The sequence below is a fragment of the Fukomys damarensis genome, unplaced genomic scaffold (genome assembly GCF_012274545.1).
Source record: "Fukomys damarensis isolate Sample0158 unplaced genomic scaffold, DMR_v1.0_HiC HiC_scaffold_9, whole genome shotgun sequence".
Taxonomy (NCBI): Eukaryota; Metazoa; Chordata; class Mammalia; order Rodentia; family Bathyergidae; genus Fukomys; species Fukomys damarensis.
The window spans coordinates 49,945,008-49,966,186 of record NW_022900921.1 but is presented as its reverse complement, the minus strand read 5'-3'; the positions used below and the strand labels follow the sequence as shown (position 1 = coordinate 49,966,186).

General features: G+C 42.5%; 1 protein-coding gene across 7 annotated transcripts in view; it reads right to left on the bottom strand.

Moving 5' to 3' along the window:
- Positions 1-19,991: 19,991 nt before the first annotated feature.
- Lims1 (LIM zinc finger domain containing 1) overlaps positions 19,992-21,179 on the bottom strand; it is a 106,935-nt gene continuing 105,747 nt past the window's right edge. For 4 of the 7 annotated variants that reach the window (XM_010609966.2, XM_010609986.3, XM_010609953.3 and 1 more), the window contains one exon: positions 20,197-20,272. Coding sequence is in view for 3 of the 7 variants with exons in the window: in XM_010609959.3 (XP_010608261.1) it covers positions 20,158-20,272 (115 nt within the window). In the remaining 4 variants the exon portion in view is untranslated. Of the gene's footprint in view, positions 20,273-21,179 lie in introns of all 7 variants that reach the window. The other 3 variants (XM_010609959.3, XM_010609946.1, XM_033761747.1) reach the window with 2 other exon arrangements.

The following is a 21,179-nucleotide window of genomic DNA, read 5'->3' as shown; positions in this document are numbered from 1 at the left end:
ATGTACCGGTCCACGTCCTCCTTGCTGCGCCGCATCGCGCCGCCCGTACCCGGGCGCCCAGGCCGGGTTCCGCACCTTCGGATATTTCAGGAGCTGCGCGTCCGACCCCAGTGACGCAGCGCCGCTGCCGGTGGACGACGTCGTGCGTCGTGCGTGCTGCGTCGTGCGTTTGCGTCAGCACTGTGCGCCGTCCCCCCTGGCCTTTCGTTGGCTCCTCGCTTTCTCGCCTGTGGCGTGGGTGAAGACCGCGGCAGGGACGTTGTACGGCTGCTCGGATTTTGTACTGCTGGGGTCGGGGTTTCGGTTTCTCCGCGCCGGGCGACGTAGTGAGGGGAATACCGGGCGTCTTGTTTGAGCGCGCTGCAGAGCCGCCTATCCCGAGACGATGGGCCAAGTCCATTGCGCTGCGCTGGAAGCCGAGAAGCGTTGTCAGAAAGTAGGCCGGCCGGGAACGCTGTGCTGGACGCTTGCAAGCGTGCAGGCATGTGTATATACGTACACGTGCACACACATCCACAGAACAACATCCACAGAACAACATACCGAACAACATATTCTTGTCGCTGTGGTCGCTGTGGTTGTCGCTGTGGTCGCTGCCCACTACAAAGGTTCCCTTGGCTGTGGCTGCACAGTAGTAGTCTGTGGGCACAGCTATAATGTTTAGATGGCAGTTTCACTGGGGCATCATATCCATTTATCAGAACATCACTGGCTTTCCTGCTGATACCTGTGACTTCTTGGCTACAAGTCTTTGTCCTTCCTTGGAGCAAACAAAAAGTTCAATGGGAAAGTGGTTGGTTGCATTCAGACCACATGTGCTACTTTTGCAGTCTGATTTTTTACCACCCCAGACAGGCTTGGCCAAAATGCTTGTAATTCCAGCCCTTTATTAGATATGCTGTGTTTACTGTCACATAAGTAGATCCCGTGGTGGGTTCTTCCTGCAGCAGTGCTTTACTTATGGCCAAGATTGCTGCTTCTGTGCCATATACCTGGCTTCCACCCCTTTCCATGATTGGAACCAGAGCCTTATTAAAACTGCTCAAGTTGTTGCCATGGCCCTCAATTGTAACCCTCACAGCTTCTGGAAACAACTGTGATAAAAGGGCATTGGAATATTGAGGCACACAACTTTGCCCTGTCCTGCTTAGTATTTTTAGTATTTCCAGCTTGATCAAGAGCCTCTTGACACTTTGGAGGCGGAGGCAGAGGATTGCTGTGAGTTTGGGGCCAGCCTGGGCTACAGAATAAGAATTTGTCTCAAAAAAAAAAGAAGCCTCTTGAATTCTGTCTCATCCCATGTGCTTCCCCTTTTTATAGAGGGCAGGCAACTTGAGCATGACAGGTAGAAAATACACCAATGCCCCCAAGGGTCCTCAGGACCCCTGTAACTCTATGTTCTTTGGTACAGGCTGCTGAAAAATATTCTCAGTGACCTTTTCAGGCATCATGCACGTCTCAGCCAAGCAGAAGACTCCCAGAGCTTTACCACTGTGCCAGGCCTTTGAACTTTTAGGGATTGATTTCTCATCCCATTCCCTTCAGGTGTTCTTGAATATCTTCCAGATGTTTTCTGAATCCGAAAGACACCCATACATTAGGATGATACTATCTACAGTATATAACAAAACAGTTTTATGGTGGGTGGGCTGGATAACAAGTCCCAGGCTATCATCCCGTGGCAAACAGTAGAGCTATGCAAGTAGCCCTGGGAAAGCACTTGAAAGGTCCACTGCTGCCTAGTCCAGTTGAATGCCAACTGGTCCTGGACTCAGATGCTATGGAAATACTAAACAAAGCATCTGCAAGATCCAAAACTGCATGATAGGATCCATAGCCCGTATCGATTGTTCAATCAGGAGAGCAGTGTTGGACACAGGCCTGGATGGGGAGTACCACCTTATTCAACTCTTTGCAATCCGCAGCCATTTTTCCATGAGCCATCAGCTTCTTTACAGGTCATACCTGACTGCTGAAGGACTGTGTGCTGGGCAGACAAATTCTTCATGCCCCTCTGGTAGTCTGTGCTGTTGGGTTTCAACCACCTGTGGTGGAGCAGACAGCTTCTCTGTCTTTCAGCCTGCTCAGCTGTACATCACAGATTTTACTGTCCATACTCAGTGCATTTCACTGACTGTGGTGTGCAAGGTGTGCCCCAGCAACACATGCACCCTACCATATACTCTGCCTTCTCTACCTGTGCCTATCTCAAGATCTGGGTTTTCCAGTGACAGATCTTTTGGGGTTTTTGTTTGTTTGTTTTTTTTTTGGTTTTTGGTTTTGGTTTTGGTTTCAGTTTTTTGTTTTTTTGAGACAGGGTCTCACTATGTGGTTGATACTGACCTGGAACTCATTATGTAGCCCAGGCTGGTCTCGAACTCACAGCGATCCTCCTGCCTCAGCCTCCTGAGTGCTGGGATTACAGGTGTGTGCCGCCATGCCCAGCTTCCAATGACAGATCTACTAGATTAGGCTCAGGTTTATCCAGGACAAATTAATGATTTCACTAAAATTCTCTGTGGTGGTTATCAGCAGAGACTTATGCATAAGAACACTTCCTTCCAAGCTCCTGGTTCTAACAAGAACCTCCTGGGAGGGCTGGCACAAGTGACTCATGATATTCACAACTCTCATGCTTTCCGTATAGTCCCTTCTTGTTCTTGTGAGAGTTTCTTTGAAGGATTTGCTGATCACTGTTTCCACTGTCCATCATTGCCAGAATGCTGTTCGAGTTGTCTGGTCCCCTGTTGGCAGAAAGGGATTGATGATTGACAGTAAGTGTCAGGGCCCCTATAGCTGTATTTTAGCAATGAGGAGGCTTAGAAAAAAATAGGCCTTAGTCCTCACAAAACCAACAATAGGAAAAATTTAGAGAAGACAAGCATAAAAATTTCCTTTCATGGACCAGGGATTTAGCTCAGTGGCACTGCACCTGCCTTGCCAGCACAAGGTCCTGAGTTCAATTCCCAGTAATAAAAAAAGTTTTCCTTTCATAAGTTTTATCCTCCACAAAACTTTCCTGACTTACTTTGACTTCTAGATTTGTTCCTTTATTTTCTTTTTCCATTCTAGTAGGGCAAAAATCTTACTATGCACAATCCTTTCTTTTTTGGCGGGGGTGGGTTGAGACAGGGTCTCACTATGTAGTTCAGACTGCCCTTGAACTCACTGTGTAGCCCAGGTTGGTCTCGAACTCACAGGGATCCTCCTGCCTCAGCCTCCCGAGTGCTGGGATTATAGGAGTGTGCCACCACGCCCAGCTCACAATCCTTTCTTACCAAAAACACATCCTCCTACCCATAACGTTTTTTTTTGTTTTTTGTTTTTTTTTTGCTACTGGGGATCTCACTCAGGACCTTGCACTTGCCCAACAGGAGTGGTGCCACTGAGCTAAATTCCCAGCCCACTCATAATTTTTTGTACAGCTCCTCTCTATCCAACAAGCCCTGTAATAGCATGGATTTTAAAATGATCCTGGTACTTTTTTTTTTTTTGGTCTCAGTTAACTCAAAGATGTTTACATTCCAATTAGGACTGGCTGAATAACAAAATTCCAAGTAACCTTGAATAGCAGAGGTATCTTAGTACAAGCAGAAAAAAAAGAGCAAATTAACCCTGCAATTGCAGTTTAAGAACTACCCCAATGCTGTTCTCAGGAAATGTTTTAGGCATGCATGTCAATTAGGCAAAATTAGCCACTCAAACTGGAATCCAAAGGTAAACTGACTCATCAGCCAAGATTTGCCCCAGTGGGCTTTTGTTAACTCCTGGAAGGCTAGTTCCCTGCCTTTGGCTCCCAAGACAGAAGTCAGCTTCAGCTTTACTACCCACCAGGTCCAGTGCATCTGTGCAAGGCCCCAAAGCAGTTCCTCCCACCTGACATCCAGCTGTGTAGTCAACCTGTTCCCTGTACAGCTCACGTCTGGTCCCCAGCGGGAGTGCAGTCTGGTGGCCCTCACCCTCCACCACCTCCGCTTTCCTGGAGGTGTTTACCCCCAGAACTGGAACCTTACCGGGTTTGTCCCAGTCTCTTCTGTACTTGCTTGGTGTGGACATGGGCTTGGAGATTGTCTCCTTGCTGCTGCTGTGAGGAAGGGCCACCCCATGGCTGCTGTGGTTTTACACAGCCTTTTTTTTTTCCATTAAATTTTATTGCTGGTTAACAAATGTCATCATTTCACCAGTCATTGCTTGCCTTGCAAGCACCCCATACTCACATGGTAGTTTCCAAACACTCATAGAATCCCCACCCCTCTCCACAGGGAGGCAGATAGCCATCTCAGGACCCCCTCCTGGTGTAAGATGCAAAGTCTCACTTCCACACCACGGAGCGTGAACAGCCAAAAAGGCCTCCACAATGTTGGGTCCTATAGCCCAACGAGGCTCCAGGAGCTTGATGGAGGAACAAGAAACCCAGGAAGGAACACACCAGGATAGACGGTAAATAGACCTTTATTAGTCTGGCCAGACGATGTTCTTGGAACCAAGTAGCTGGCTCAGAGAGGCGCCATCTCAGGGGCTGAGGTCCTTTTTATAGGGGGGTAAAAAAGGGGGGTTAACTTTTTAGGCTTGCAGGCAGGGGAAAAAGGTCTGCTGATTTGAGCTGGTGGTCAGCAGCCGCGTACTCGGCAGTCACATATTGATGAGTAACATATACCACCTATAGGATGTTTCAAAGGTTACCAAGACATTCCGGATGAGCAAACAGCTTGACAATTAACTTGGGGTCTCTAGGTCTAGAGCCACTAACTTACACATTAATTTGGATCCGGACTTCAAACAGTACAAGATTGCCTTACATTCCTAAGCCAGGGTTAGAACAAGGTCGGGGCTATGGCTATAATGGGAGGGGGTTAGAGCACTGTCTCCTAGGCCCTTTGTCATTTAGCATGGGCTTGTAATTTAGGTCTTACAGTGGGGACAGACACCTTAGCCTCACTAGCACATCTTACTGCCACAACAAGGTTATACCACAGTGGTGGCAACTACTGTACTGCATCCCACCCCATAAGACTACCTTCAGGGTTGCAGAATGCTCTCCAGGCCATTAGGTGTTTTAGGGAGTCCCCATTCTTGAACAGCAGACCATACTCATCTGGGAGCCATGTCTCCTCATTCCAAGTGGAGGAGGACAGTGACCCTGGGATTTCTCCTGGGGATGCTTTCCTTTGACTCATTTTTGGGTTTGTCAGGGCTCTGTTCAGGCACCAGATGTTGCATGAATTTCCTGGAGAGGCACAAACTGAGACTCCAAACAGAGGGGACCTAGCCGGGCACAGGGGCGCACGCCTATAATCCCAGCACTCAAGAGGCTGAGGCAGGAGGATTGCTGCGAGTTCAAGGCCAGCCTGGGCTACATAGTGAGTTCCAGAGCAGTCTGAATACATAGTGAGACCCTGTCTCAAAAAACCAAAACAAACAAGCAAGCAAACAACAACAACAACAACAAAACACAAAGAGAGGGGGCCTATAGACCAAAGAACAACTTAGACAAAGAATGACTCAGACAAGTGCAGGTTGGGGAATAACTGAATTTAATGTCACTTATGGAGTAGTGGATGACTTGCAAGCTGCAGCACCACTGAAGTCATCAATCCTCCCGTGCTGAGCTACTGATTTTATAGGGCACTAATTAAAACAGCAGACAGCAAGAAGAGATTTTGGGAAAAGTGTGTGTACTCCTCTCCTAGCCCATCTTTACCAGGGAACCTGCTGGGCTCAGCAAGCACTGTCTAGCCACAGTGGGGGGACCTTGTTGTGCTGCAGCCTGGTGCACAGCTAGGCACCTGGTGGGGTCCACTAGACAGCTGTACAGGGCTGCTGCAAGACCGAAGTACTTTGGCTAGGGTTCAGAGGACAATTTGCACTAGTACAGTCTTAATTATGTGAGGAAAAAAATCATATAAAATATGTTGATTTTTTTGGTTTTGTTTTTATTTTTGATTTTTTGAGCAAAGTCTCACTACACTATGTTGAACTTTTTGACTGGAAATATAGGATGTTATGGCTATAAGTAATTTTTGTGTGTGTGTGTGTGTGAATGTGATAAGGTTTCTATGTATTCCAGGCTGGACTTTAACTCACTGTGCAGCGCCCAGGCTGGCCTTGAACTCAGGACTCTCTTGCTTCAGTCTCCTAAACGCTGGGATTATAGAGGTATGCCATCTCCCCCAGCAAGCACTGCCCTTACAAAGAAGGAAAAAATAGCATTCTTGTTTTGTTGTGTGTGTGTGTGTGTGAATGTGATAAGGTTTCTATGTATTCCAGGCTGGACTTTAACTCACTGTGCAGCGCCCAGGCTGGCCTTGAACTCAGGACTCTCTTGCTTCAGTCTCCTAAACGCTGGGATTATAGAGGTATGCCATCTCCCCCAGCAAGCACTGCCCTTACAAAGAAGGAAAAAATAGCATTCTTGTTTTGTTTATTTCAGTCACCTTGGATGTGAATAAGAGAAAACATTCTGATATTACGAGTATGACTAAAATGACAGAACTAACAAATAACATTAACAGAAATAACATGTAAAGAGAATCTAGCTTGGGGTAGAAAAGCCAATGGGAGCCAGGGATTTAGCTCAGTGGTTCTGCTGCCTGCCTTGCAAGTAAGTATAAGGTCCCGAGTTTGATCCCTGCACCAAAAAAAAAAAGTCCCCACTGGGTACTTTATGTCACTTGAGATGCCATTCATAAAACCACTTAGAGATGGCCCAGAAGGGAAAGAAACAATGGGACAAAGACCCATGACAGACTTGAAGTCACAACTTTCAAGCCATAGGCACAGTTGTGACCTTGCTGTGGACAGTGTGTTAATGACAGCTGCCGTTGCCCAGAAGGAAGCACTTACTTGTTCCAGGCTTTTCTAGCACTTCTCACCTATCCGTTCCTTTAGACAGCACCTCACCCAGCTATTGTGAGGCTGCCATGACTGTCTTCAGTGCTGCAGCAGAGAGGGAAAACAAGAGCAGCAGCAGTGAAGCAGCTTGCCCAAGCACTCTTCCCCAGTAAGAGACGAGACCTCGAGTCTGCCTAAATTGATACATGGAGAAGGTTGGGTCAAAGGAGAACCTACTTGGAGGACTCAGAAGACTTCCTTCGGGACTTGAGGTGTAGCTTGGTGGCAGAGAGCTTGCCTAACATGTACATGGCCCTGGTTTCTGCCTCCAACCTTAATCATGAAAAAGGTATACAAATAGTTGGCCAGAGAGAGAGGGAGAGAAAGGTACACAAACAGTTCCTATTTCTGCGTTAATCAATGATTTCCACCTGTTTCATCTCATATAACAATTTTTGTTTCTCAAGAGGTATAACATCTCCACTAAGATACTGAAAATGAATTTACATGGCTGTTCAATAAGCCCCTGGATTAGGATTTCCAATTTTATGGTGCTGCAAAAGTGCTGCACATTCAGGAGAATCCTGACTGCTTGTTTTGAATACTGTTCTCCAGGATGGCTATATGAGATAGTATAATGTCTCACAACACTGCAGGCTGCTGTCCGGTCTGAGCATTATAAGGTGGGCCAAGGTAAGCTGCAAGGTTACTGGGAGTGGGGTCTTACATGTATTTTTTACCTAGGATATTTCAGTTTATTGGAATGTAACCCCACTGCCAGTCAAGGAATTTCTATGTTCCTATCATTTTGCAAATACATTTTTCCAGCTTTATTGAAGTATAATTAAGAAATTAAAACTTAGGGCCAGGGATTTAGCTCAGTGGTTCCACTGCCTGCCTCCCAAGAACAAGGACCCAAGTTCAATCCCCTGTACCAAAAAAAAAAAACAAAAAAACTTAAAACTTAAATTTATAATGTACATGTTGTTTTGACAGATATATATATTATGAGATGATTACCACAATGAAGCTAATAAATACACCCTCACCTCACATAGCTATACTTTGCTGGGAATGAGAATATTTAGTGTGTCATCGATTTTCAAGACTACATAATCATAATACACTGTAGTGCCATAATTCATGTAGTAGCAAAGGTAGGTCTCGGAACAGGTTCACATTTTATGAGTCCATGTTTACAGTACATGGTGATTACACTCATGGGGGGGTTGGTGAATGTACATAGCACATCTTAATTCTTTTTATTTTTTTATTTTTTGGTACCGTGGATTAAACTTGGAACCTTGTGCTTGTCAGGCAGGTGGCAACATCACTGAGCTAAATCCCTGGCCCCTTAATTCTTTTTACGTTCCCTTCTTCTCCTCTTCCTCTTTCCCCCTCTCTCCATCTCTTGGTCCTCTTCCCATTTGCAAAAGATCTGTTTCCCTGTTTCCTATTACCTATCTTTTATTTTGCTGTTTAATTTATTTATAGTTTGGGTTTCTCATGTAAGAGAAACCATACAGTATTGAAGCTTGTGTTTGCTTTATTTCATATAATATTATTATGGTCTCAAGATGCACCCATTTTCCTACAATGACTCAAGTTTATCCTTCTTTATGCACAGTAGTACTCCACTGCAAGTAAATACCACATTTTCTTTATCAATTCACCTGTTGGTGGACATATAGGCTGCTTCCAAGATTTCCCAATTATGAATTATACTGCTGTAAACATGGGTGTGTATGCATCTCTGTTATATGATGCCTTTAGCTCCTGCAAGAAGATCCCTAGGAGGGGAATAGCTGGGTAAGATGGAATTTCTAGTTTTAGTTTTTTGCAGAGTTTCCAAACTGATTTCCATAATGGTTGTATCAATCTACAGTCCCACTAACAATGCAAAAATCAGAACATAGTCATGTTAATTTAAACTACACTCTTTGGTATCAGGGATCGAACCCAGGTCCTTGTTCATGCAACCGGAACCACTGAGCTAAATCCCTGGCCTAGAAATTACACCCTTTGAGCAACATGTCTCATTCCCTCCTCCACCACCACCACCTGCTGGCAACTACCATTCCAATCGGCTTCAGTGTGTTTGTCTTTTAAGTTCTATAAATGAGATCATGCAGCACTTGTCCTTCTGTTTCTGGCTTGTTTTATTTAGCATAAGACCCTCCAAGTTTGTCTATGTTATCACAAGCGACAAGGTTTCCCTCTTTCCCAAACCTACACGGTATTCCATTGTGTGTGTGTGTGTGTGTGTGTGTGTGTACACATTTTATTCCATCATTCAGTGATCAGTTCCATATTGTAGCTCTTGTGAGTAGTGCTGCAGTTGCAGATACAACTTCAATATATGGACTTCCTCCCCTCTGGATATACACCCAGAAGTAGGTTTGAAGGGCACTATAGATATTCTATTTTTAAGTTTTTGAGGAACCACCACAGTTTTTTCCATATCATACTGATTTACATTCCTATTGGATGGTGATCATCCTCGAATCTGCCTAGAAGGGGGGTGGTGATGACAAAAGAAAGAAAGACAATAGAAACACAATTTAATACATGGCGGGGCTGGGAGGTCAGTGCCTCAGAGTGGGCAAAAACAAGGACTGTCCAAGCTAGCCACTATTTATTGGGTACACAGAATAATCGAAGGGAGAATCGGGTAATTTAGAAGGCAGTGGTAATCCTATGTTGATGAGGATCTTAGGTTGATGAGGCAAAACATTTTTACAACAGTAGCTGGGACAGGACAGCAGGCTAATAAGGAATTTGTTCTTTCCACAGGTGAAATCTTTCTCTTTTTTATTACTACTTGGTTCTCAAAGAAACAAGATGTCTTCAGCTGATGTAATCTTGCCCTTGAGTATTACAGTATCCTGGGATTCTTCAGGCTTCAGCTTGTGACCAGCGGCTAAACAGAGTTATGTTTCCGCATGCCATAGCTGGCTCATAAGCAAGAAGACATTGGGCCTTAGGCAGTCCTAATCCTAATTTAATTATGAAATGATTTTCCCAAAAATTATATAGAATGGCTCTAAACACATTCCTACCATCCGTGTGCAAATTTTCCCTTTTGTTTGTGCCCTCAAAAAATATTTGCTACTCTTTGTCTTTTTGACAAAAGCCATTCTAGGGGCCAGGAATTTAGCTCAGTGGTTCTGCCACCTGCCTTCCAAGCAAGCCAAGGTCCTGAGTTTGATCCCCGGTACAAAAACAAAAACAAAAAACATTCTAGCGGGTGATTCCTAATTGTGGATTTTTTTTTTTGTACCAGAGATTGAACTCAGGTCCTTAAACTTGCAAGGCAGGCTTCGGAACCACTGAGCTAAATCCCTGGCCCCTCCTCATTGTGGATTTAGTTTGCATTTCCTTGATGATTAATGAGGCTATTTTTAATATATCTATTGGCCATTTATGTATCTTTAGGGAAATGTCTGTTCAGGTCTTTTGTCCCTTCATAAATTGGGTTGTTTTCTTGCTTTTGAGTTGAATTCCATATGTATTTTGGATATTAGCCCCTTATTACATGTGTGATTGGCAAATATTTTCTCACTTTCTGTAGTTGATTATTTTCTTTGCAGAAACTTTTTAGTTTGATGCAATCCCATTTATCTATTTTTACTTTTGTTGCCTATACTTTTGGGGTCATTGCAAAAAAGTTATTGCCCAGATCAATGTCAAAAAGCTTTTCCCATTTTCATCCAGTAATTTCCCATTTTCAGGACTTATGTGTAAGAATTAAATTGTTCTGAGTTGATTTTGTATAAAATTTAGTTCTGCAAGTGGATTTCAGGTTTTTCCAAGATGCTTTTTTCTTGGTAGTAACAGGGACTGAACCCAGGGTTTTCTCACGGGCTGTCTCCAGCCCTCTGTTTTCTGTTTTTTTTGGTACCAGGATCAAACTTGGGACCTTGCAGTTGAGAGGCAGGCAGCGGCACCACTGAGCTAAATCCCCAGCCCTCCAGCCCTTCTTTTTTTTTTTTTTTTTTTGAGACTGACCTGGAGCTCACTGTATAGACCAGGCTGGTCTTGAACTCACAGCGATCCTCCTGCCTCAGTCTCCTGAGTGTTGGGATTACAGGTGTGTGCCACCATGCCTGGCCCCAGCCCTTCTTAATTTTTTATTTTGAGACAAGATCCTGCTAAGTTACCAGAGTACTGGGATTCCAGGCATGCAGCACCGTGTATGGCAAGTGCCATTCTGCTATGATTGCTATAGATTTGTAGCACATTTTGAAATACTATAATGTGATGTTGTTCTTTCTGCTCAAAATTGCTTTGGCTATTGAGGATCTTTTGGGATTGTTTCCACACTAGTTTTCAGATTTTCTACTTCTGTGAAAAATATTGAAATTTTGATAGAGATTACATTGAATCTATAGATTTAATAATATGGATACCGCTGGCCCACTGCTGATTCCCAGCAGGCACACTCTGTGTGACCAGGGATGGTCTCAGGGCTTTTGAACTAGTGGATAGGATAAGGTTAAAAATGTTGACAAATAGGGTGGGGGATTTAGCTTAGTGGTTCTGCCCCCTGCCTCACAAGCCGAAGTTCCCGAGTTTGATCCCCGTACCAAAAAAAAAAAGAAAGAAAAAGTTGATGAATAACCTCAGACAAGAGGCACCACCACAACCACACATACCCAACCAGTATGTGACTCCTGAGCATAGCTGTCTTCACTTTAGAAGTTGCACTGCAACCTGGCACAGTAGTGCTTGCCTGCAGTCCCTGTGACTCAGGAGGTTGAGACTGGATGATCAGTGGAGTCCAGGTCAAGGCCAGTCTGAGCAAGTAGTGAGACAACCCTGGCTTAAAAAACAAACAAATAAATAAATAAATAAACCAAGCATTTCTGTTTTAATTCTATCTCCAAAAACACTGTCATCCTTGCTGTTCCTGGGGTCCATACCACTGACCTCAGAGTGCAGAGGGAACCCAGGGAGGGGTGGGTAGAGCTGCCTGGGACTGTGAGGCCTTGCTCACACAGGTGTGTGCTCTTGCACTCAGGATATATGTCTACACGTGTATATTCATGCACAGCTCAGTGTGGGTGTGTGTGTGTGTGTGTGTGTGTGTGTGGATGGGATGCCAGACCCCTGTATCAGTGCTGCATGACAGAAATACAGTGCAACCCAACATGGGATTTTAAATTTTCTAACACAGGCAACTATTCTTCAAAAAGTAAAAGGGAACAGAATAAACCTATTCTAATAACTTTTATTCAACCCAACATATTCAAAATATAATTTCAATACATAATTACTATGAGTAGATTATTACATGCTATCTTACATGCTTTTTGCACTAAATATTCAAAATTTCTGTGTACTTTGCACTTATTTTTTACTTCAGGTGTTGCATTTTTACCAGACATGCTTAATCTGTATTTCAATTTCATAAAATGTAGATTTAAAAAAATAGAATTAGTAGTTTTCTAATAACTGAATTAAATATTGGGTTTTAAAATTTAAATTAATTAAAATGGAATAAAAATGAAAATCCACTTATTCAGTGCCCCAGGCACATTTCAAGGGTTCTGCCACCCAGATAGACGGTATATGAGCTGCGTGACACTGGACAGTGTCTGGCTTATTGTCCAGACTCTAACCTTGAGCAGTTCATGTCAAAAAATGGGATCCTTGGGGCCAGGGATGAAGCTCAGGGGCGCTGTGCCTGTTTCCCAAGTGCAAGGTCCTGAGTTTGATCCCCCATACACAAAAAAAGAAAAAAAGGAAAGAAAGAAACAAAGAGAGAAAGAGGGAAAGAAAGAAAAGAAAAGAAAAGAAAAGAAAAGAAAAGAAAAGAAAAGAAAAGAAAAGAAAAGAAAAGAAAAGAAAAGAAAGGCTAGGGATTTAGCTCAGTGGTGCCGCCACCGGCCTTGCAAGTGCAAGGTCTTAAATTCAATCCCTGGTACAAAAAAAAGAAAGAAAAAAGAAAATGGTATCCTGCCCACAGCAACTTGTACTGAGGGAAAACCCAAAGCAGGCATCTCAGAGCTGAGAGAACAGCTTTGAGGAGATAGGAATCAAGGAGCATCTAATGCCACAGCATTCAGCAGTGGCTGGTATGAAAAACTTCAGGCTCAATCCTTCAGAATTTACTTTTGAAAGTAGTACCAGCAAAGAAAGGATGAAACAGGAAGGAAACAGGGACACAAAGTGGTGATGACTTGGTTTTTAATAGCAAAAATGAATATTAGTAAATAGTCACATAGAAACACTGCATTTTGGACCAAGATATACTATGTAAAGGTACACATTTTCAATGATGAATGTCATTATATTGTATACCTAAAATATACCAATAAAATTATTTTTTATTTATTATTATTATTGTTGTTTTGTTTTGTTTGGTACCAGGGATTGAACTCCGGACCTTGCACTTGCGAGACAGGCGGCGGCACCACTGAGCTAAATCCCTGGCCTATAAATTTAATTTTTTAAAAACTGCATTTTGGAGGAGTACTGTGCTATAAATTTTAAGACAGTTGTGGATTCAATTCATATAACCATGACCACAATCAGGGTACAGAACAACTGCAGGATCCCCAAAGCTTATTCCTGCTATGACCACCTGCCACTGGTCACTTCTCCACATGGTAGTGCGTCCTCCACACACCACACAGATGGAAGCATGCGCCATGTGAGCTCTGACCCGGGTGATGTCCTGGGAATTCACCCAAATTGTCCCATGTAGCAATGGTTTATTGTTTTATCATTGCCGAGTAACATCCCCTGGTATGATGTACCTTCCTGCTTATCCATGAACCACTAGTAGGACATTTGGGGTTTTACTAGTTTTTGGTGATTATAAATAGAACTGCTATAAACATTTGTATGAGTTTTTTTTTCTTTTTTCTGCATGCCACTGGGGATTGAACCCAGGTCCTCATGCACACCAAGCACACACAAACACAAGTTCTACCCCTAAGCTACACTCCAGCTCCCTGCCTTTTCAGTCATATGGGTGTCTAATTGTTTCAGCTCTAGTTGCTGAAAAGGTTATTCTTTCTCCATTAAATTGCTTTTACATCTTTGTAGACATCAAAGAACTATTAAGTAGGACTTCTTTGGGTGTTGATATTTTTTAGATGCCAATGTTGGACTTTGGAGACTTTCTTCTACTCTATTTATAGTTTGCTGGTAATTTTTTATCATGGGTGGACATGTTTTTAGCCTGTTAAAATCTTTAAACTGCTGGGAGCTGCAGACACAGAGGGCTATTACGTTTTCTTGTGGGTTGATCCTTTATCATTATATAGTACCTTTAATCCTGACAATTCTTCTGCAATCTGCTTTATCTGAATGTGAGTTTGTGTTTACTGGGGCTTGAACCTCAGGGCATTCCACTACTGAGAAACACTCCAGTGCTATTTTATTAAGATGGTGCCTCATTATGTAGCTCAGGCAGACTTGGACTTACCGTGTAGCTCAGGTTGGTCTTGAAGTCGTGGCAATCCTCCTGCCTCCACCTCTTGAGGGCTGGGATTACAGGTGTGCACGACTGCACCCAGCTCACTTTTTAATTTTTAAATTTTGAGATAGAGTCTTGTTAAATTGCTCAGTTTGGATTTGCAATCCTCCTGACTCTGCCTCAGCCTCCCAAGAGGCTGGGATTCCAGGCTGAGCTGTAGCACCTGGCATTGTCTGATATTAATATGACTATTCCCATTCCTGGGTAATAATTTCATGTCATGTATTTTTATTTCTTTTGTCTTATTTTTGAGACAGTGTCTTGCTATTAGTTAAGGCTGGTCTTGAATTACTATGCAGTCCTGGCTGGGCTCAAACTCACAACAATCCTCCTGCCTCAGCCTCCCAGGTGCTATCATGTATTTTTTAAACTCTTACCTTTAACCTATGTATACCATAAAGTGAGTTCCTTGTAAACCACACATAGCTGGGTATTGCTTTTATCCAATCTAATTTTTAATTAATTTATATTTAATGTAATTGATATATTTGAGTATGTTTACTATGTGTTTTTCATGAACCAGTTTACCATTTTCTGTCTTCTCTTTGCTTGTTCGTTTGTTTTTTGTTTTTTGAGACAGGATCTCACTATGTAGTTCAGACTGCTCTGGAACTCACTATGTAGCCCAGGGTGGTCTCGAACTCACAGTGATCCTCCTTCCTCAGCCTCTTGAGTGCAGGGATTATAGGTGTGCGACACTACATCCAGCTCTATTTGCTTATTTGAATCATTTTTAGCATTCTAATTTATCTATTGCTTTTGAATAGGTCTTGAAATTTTGTCAGCAGTGTCCTTAGGGTATTTTGTTATTTCATGTGGAAGGCAGAGACTCTGCAAGTATATAACCCCCGCCAACACACATAGCTTAAGCTGCCCCATCTTATATCTGTGTGCACCATGAACTCCCCATTGTGTAATTTTTGCTTTCAAACATCAGCTGGTTTGTAGAGCAGTCATAGGTGGGGTGCAGGGAGCCCTCCAAGCGCCAGTTTCCCACTTCCCTCACCTCCCTCCCAGTCTGTCCAGTAGACCATGAGACCCATAGCCCCAGTGGGAGTCACTGGCATGTCCTCTTGGTCACAGTGCAGGAATCTCTAGCCCCTGAGGGAAGTGTTGGGCTGTTTCCTCAGTGCTCCACTGGGTGGGACAGCTGCGGACGCTGCCCTGGGCTGGAGCTGCAGTGCAGTAGTTTTGTTCTGTGTTCACCCTTGGCAAAAAGCTGCCGGGCTGAGGTGGCCACGTACATGTTATTCAGCTGGTTTGGGAGCTTGTTTGTTGTGTTTCTTGCTCTTGGCCTTCCAGAAGTGGAAATCTGACCCCTCTTGGAAGTGAATCTAGGAGTGATTATTCAGAGAATGGCAGCACTGAGGAAGGTATTTGCCATGCTGTGTCAGTGAACAGACGTGAAGCTCTTTCTCAGGACTGACCACTGACACTGCACTGCAAGGTCCTGACCGCACCCTCGGGCTGGCTCCCTGTTCCCTGCTGACCTACTGGGTCCCTCTCAGTACACCCTGCAAGCCTCAAGACTCCCTTTTGCCCTAGTGCAGGCCTCCATGTTTGTACTATAGCCTTACTCACTCTGGGCTGCCCTGGAGCCTGGAGCCTTGGCCCAGTCATCCTTTGTCATGTGTGCAGGGAGAGCCAAGTATTTGTGTGAAGATGCAGAGAAATTCTGAGCTGGGAAAGAAGGAACCTGGTGCATTAGTGAGAATTGGCCTTGGTCCTAGCCAGGGAGCAGGAATATCAGGTCAGGGACCCTGTGAATGCCACACCATTCATGTCCACGTGCTGGACACACTCAGGTCCTGCTTCTCGAGTTGTTCACTTTCCAGTCTCCTGAATCTGTCACTCCAGTCTTCCATTCCTCTGGTGCTTCCCCATACCATTTTGCTATTACCTGTGGCCAACCGCAGTCTGAAAATACTAAGTGGGAAATTCCAGAAATACACACTTCCGGAGTTTCAGTTATAATGTTCCGCTCTGACCACTCCTCTGTATGGGATGTGCATCTTCCTGGCCCTCCTGGTTACCAGAACCACTGTCACAGCATCATGGACTGTTAGCAAACCCTCACTTCACTGTGACCCAGTGTAAGAGCGGTGATGCTAAGGCAGTACAGGGACAGGCATGGTCAGATGACCTGGATGATGACATCCAGACTGTGTGACTGCCCTGTGGGCAGAGGGAGCAATATTCTTACTCTAAACACCCATGATGGGGATAGCTATCTCATGTCTTCTTGTACTACCTCCTTCATGTAACAGAGGGTTTGTGGGGATGGTGAGGTGACAACAGCACCATTGTCAAGCTGTCCCCAGTCTGGAACATGGCCTGTCACCACTCTCCTCAAAGATTGGGTGCCCTGAAGGACTGAAACAGAGAAGAGTGTGCAGGGGGACCTGGGACTCCAGGAGGCACCTGTCTGGACACATAGGTGCAGAGGCCACTCCAGCTCCATGACAGCAGTGCCCAGGTGGGCACGGGCACTCTTCCCCACATAATTCTCAGGGAATGCGAGTCTTGTGTTATGTCCTGTGCCAAGAACTGGAAAATTACCAGGTGTGGTGGTACACACTTGTAATCCCAGGACTCAGCAGGATGAGGCAGGAGGATCCTTGCGAGTTTCAGGCCAGCCTGGACTACATAGTGAGTTCAAGGCCAGCCTGAACTATATGGCAAGACCTTGTCTCAAAAACCTGAAAAACCAAAACAAGACAAAACGAAAAACAGGGAGACACCACCACCACTTCAGATGGCCTGAGACCTGGCTCCTAAGGCAGGAACTGGCTCATTTTCTTTTATTCATGTACATGAATGTTCTATTATACTGCAGGAATATTTACATCTACATATATATTTTTCATATACACAGAGGATTCCAATTAAATGACACAAAACAGATTTTTGGTAATTATGAACATTTATTAGGCACCAAAAGTACACTGCAATGGCTGCTACAGAGAAAACGTAATTATTGGTAAGTTCCCTGCCACTAGTGGAACACAAGGTAGGCTATCAGCCCACTTCAACATTTCCTTAACTTAGAAATGGCTATTTTGGCAAATATGGATGAGGCAAAATGACCTAAACAGGTGCAGTGTTAAGGCTTTGAACATGACCCAAAGAAGAGTTCATCTGAACTTGTTTTTCCCAATGACTCAAGCTTGCTGAGGAAAAAGAGCACTTGGAAACCTGTAGAAGCAATGGGAGAGTTCAGACAGCTATGTAGGACTTTGCACAAAGCTGCTTGCTGCCTATACTCTTCAGCAAGGGAAGTCTGGGAAACGTAAACTGACCGGGTCTTGTCCTCCACTGCACTCTAAACTTCTCAGGGTCTTCCTCCTTCCACATGTGAGGGCTCTGTAGTGCCCACAACAGAAGAATGGACTGTATGCTTCTAATGGAGATGCCTATCATCTCAGGCCCCACAGCTGAGTTTCTGGGAAACATTAATGCATAGTAAAGAGCAGCTGTAGGGTGCCTCTGGCTAGAGTAGGGCCCGGCCACAAGTCACAAAAGCAAAAGTGGTTGTGCAGGTCATGCAGCCTCAGGAACAAGAGCACAGGCTGTACCTGCTTTTCTGTTCCACATTTCTGGTGTAGGCTTCACAAGAACTCAGCAGCCACACCCTGGCTACAGACTCTTTTCCCCTCAGATGCACAGGATTGTACTAATGAAGTTTTCCTTGCCAGTCACTGCTACCCGACGAAGGCACACCAAAGGACTTTGATTCTTATTGTCAATGCACAGACTGTTTTCAACTACTAAGCACATACATTCTCAAACTATACAGTGATTATTTTCAATCATTTATGTTGATTCTTTTAACCCTAAAGGAGCATTAAAATAAACTGTTTTTAAGTTATCTGAAAATCAAAACAATTTATTCTACAATGTGCATGATCAAGTATTCAGAATTCATGCATAAAAGTGTGTTAACAGAGCATCCTGAGATATTCTTGTTTTGTTTTGTTTTTGTACCAGGGATCCAACTTGGGTCCTTGTGCTTGCGAAGGCAGGCGGCAGAACCACTGAGCTAAATCCCCGTCCCTCTGAGATACTTTTTATGGTAAAACAGTATGTCAGAAAAATTTTAAAAAACCAATCATTTTCCTCTCAGAAATCTATTTGGCAATTTTCTTTTTACAATCTTTTTTTTTCTTTGGTACTGGGGATCAAAGTGCACCACTGAGCTAAATCCCCTGTGGCAATTTTCTTTTTAAATGATAACACAGCAGCAACAATGTTTAAGAAATGTTCCTAAAAGCTTTGTGTGACAAGTGTATCCAAAAAGACTAGCCCAGATACTTTAGGATAAAACTTTCTATAAAATAAGATAATCTGGACTAGGGTTTAGCTCAGTGGTGCCATGCCTGCCTTGTAAGTGCAAGGTCCTGAGTTCAATTTCTGTTACAAAAAAAAAAAAAAAAAAAAAAAAAAAAAAAAAAAAAAAAAAAAAAAAAAAAAAAAAAAAAAAAAAAAAAAAAAAAAAAAAAAAAAAAAAAAAAAAAAAAAAAAAAAGAGTAATCCACTAATTGTGACCTAAAATTGATATTAAAACCTCCTACTTGCAGTAAATGAAATCCAATTAACGATAAGATCTGAAAAGGAAAACCTGAAACACATATCAACACATTTTCTTCTGAGACTACAGGAATTACATTTTTCCCCCTTTAGTACCAGGGATTAAACTCAGGGCCTTGAGCTTGCCACGCAGGTGTGGTGCCACTGAGCTATATCCTCAGCCCTACAGGAATTAATTTCAATAGGCTTCTCAAAAAGGTGACAGTTTAATTAATTTATAGTAAATGAATTTGACTTTACTAATCTCAGTCAGTGTACTTCTTTGTATTCAGTATGTGAAACAGAATTCCTGAATAAGGTGTATTTTTTTCTAAGGCAAGGCAAGTCTGATTATATATAAAGCACAGATATTAGCAATTATAAAGGCAATACAACCAAGACATACAAATCCACTTTTTAAAGTGATACATTTCAAGCTATATAAAATTTAATTTTATGTCCCATTTAAAGACCACATATTCAACATTAAGATTAGAAGTATAGTTCCTGTATTAAAGTTAAAAAAATACTTCATTTTCCCAATAATGTAAAAGAATGCTGTATTCTTAGATACTTGGTATGTTTTGAACAAAATTGAAAAAGATAGACTATTACTTATCTACCATTACTGCATTCAGTAAAAGTTCACAAAGCGAACACAGTAAAAACTAAGCACAATAATTACTGCATTTAACAAAAAATAAAATTAAGTAATTCTGAATACACTTGATAGTGATGTGTATATTCATTTTATAACTACTAGTTGGATAAACTACTAGTGTATGATTTGTTTTACCCCTATATCTTCTCCAATAGCAATGAGGAATAATTTTCTTTAGAAAATAAAGTAAAATAATGTTTACACTTCAGAAAACATTTGAGCAAGGTAATGGCTGACTCTTTTTGTGGGAGGGGTACTAGGGATTGAACTCAGGGCCTTGTGCTTGTGAGGCAAGCACAGTGACACTGAGCTACATCCCCGGCCCTGACTTTTTGTGGTTTCTTTCTTTCTTTTTTTTTATGGTACTGGGGATTGAACTTGGGACCTTGCACTTGTGAGGCAGGTGGTGGCACCACTGAGCTAAATCCCCAGCCCCCATGACTCTTAATTTTGAAAAATTTTGGAGCTTTTTTATTTTCTTAATGAGAAAAAGGAGATTAAAAAAAACTATTCCTCACTCTCAACTGCTTTGAGATGCAGCTTTAAATAAGGGTGGCTCAAGGGAAGTAATGTTGGTAATCTTTGCATAGAAGAGAACAATAAAATAAAGAAGTTATTTCCTTCCTAAAGTCTCAGCTAATTTCTTAAGTCTTTTCTTCAGCTCCAATGGAAATTTCTCATAGCACTTCTTACAGACAGGCTTCATGTCAAATTCCACAAATTTATTCCTAAAAACAATAATTATAAAAGCAAAATCAGTGAAATGGTATTCAACACAAACATATAAATAAAATGAAGTAATTTTACTGAACCATGTGAACACACACACGCATGATGACATTTACATTTGTCTTAGTAAAAGGACTATAATTCTAACCTCAGTTCTAAAGAGGTAAATGTTACAAATTCATAGCATCAGTTGAAAAACTTGTCCATATAAATCATTCCTATACATCTCTTTGAGTAACACAGATGGAATATACAAACAGGAAATCGAATGTAAATGTAATTTAGGTAAGTAAAGTGAATTACATTTTAAAGTACCGTAAGAATACCTGAAAGAATTACCTAACTTAAAGTAAGGAATTATATTTTCTGTAATGTGAATGATGTATTTATTGGAGGCAAAATGATCTTAGTATTTGAAATTTAGGCAGTTAAAAGGTTTCATCTTTCCCAGTATAAAAGAGTTTTTCTTTTACTCCCTAAACACAAACAAAACAAAAATACATCTTAACATGTTCACAATGGAGCCATGATTTGCATGTCTCTCTGCCAAATGGCTCTGAACCACTGGTGGCACAGCTGCCTAATGGGACAGTCATGAGTGTAACATTGGAGTGTGTTAAACACTGCCCTGCCCCTCATGGTGCTGGGGTTCTACCCAGAGCGTGGCACACCAGGCAAATGCTCTATCACTAAGCTATACCCTCAGCCCGTATTACATCTTTTTAAAAATTATCTTAAATCATAAACCTTGACACAAATGTTGGTAAGGGAGATACAGGTATTTTACAACTGCTAGATATGTGCAGAACTTGATCCTTGTTTTAAAACTTCAGGAAAAACATATTATGAATTTATTTGTAAACAGTCCTGGACAGGACAACTTTTTTTTTTTTTTTTTTTTTTTTT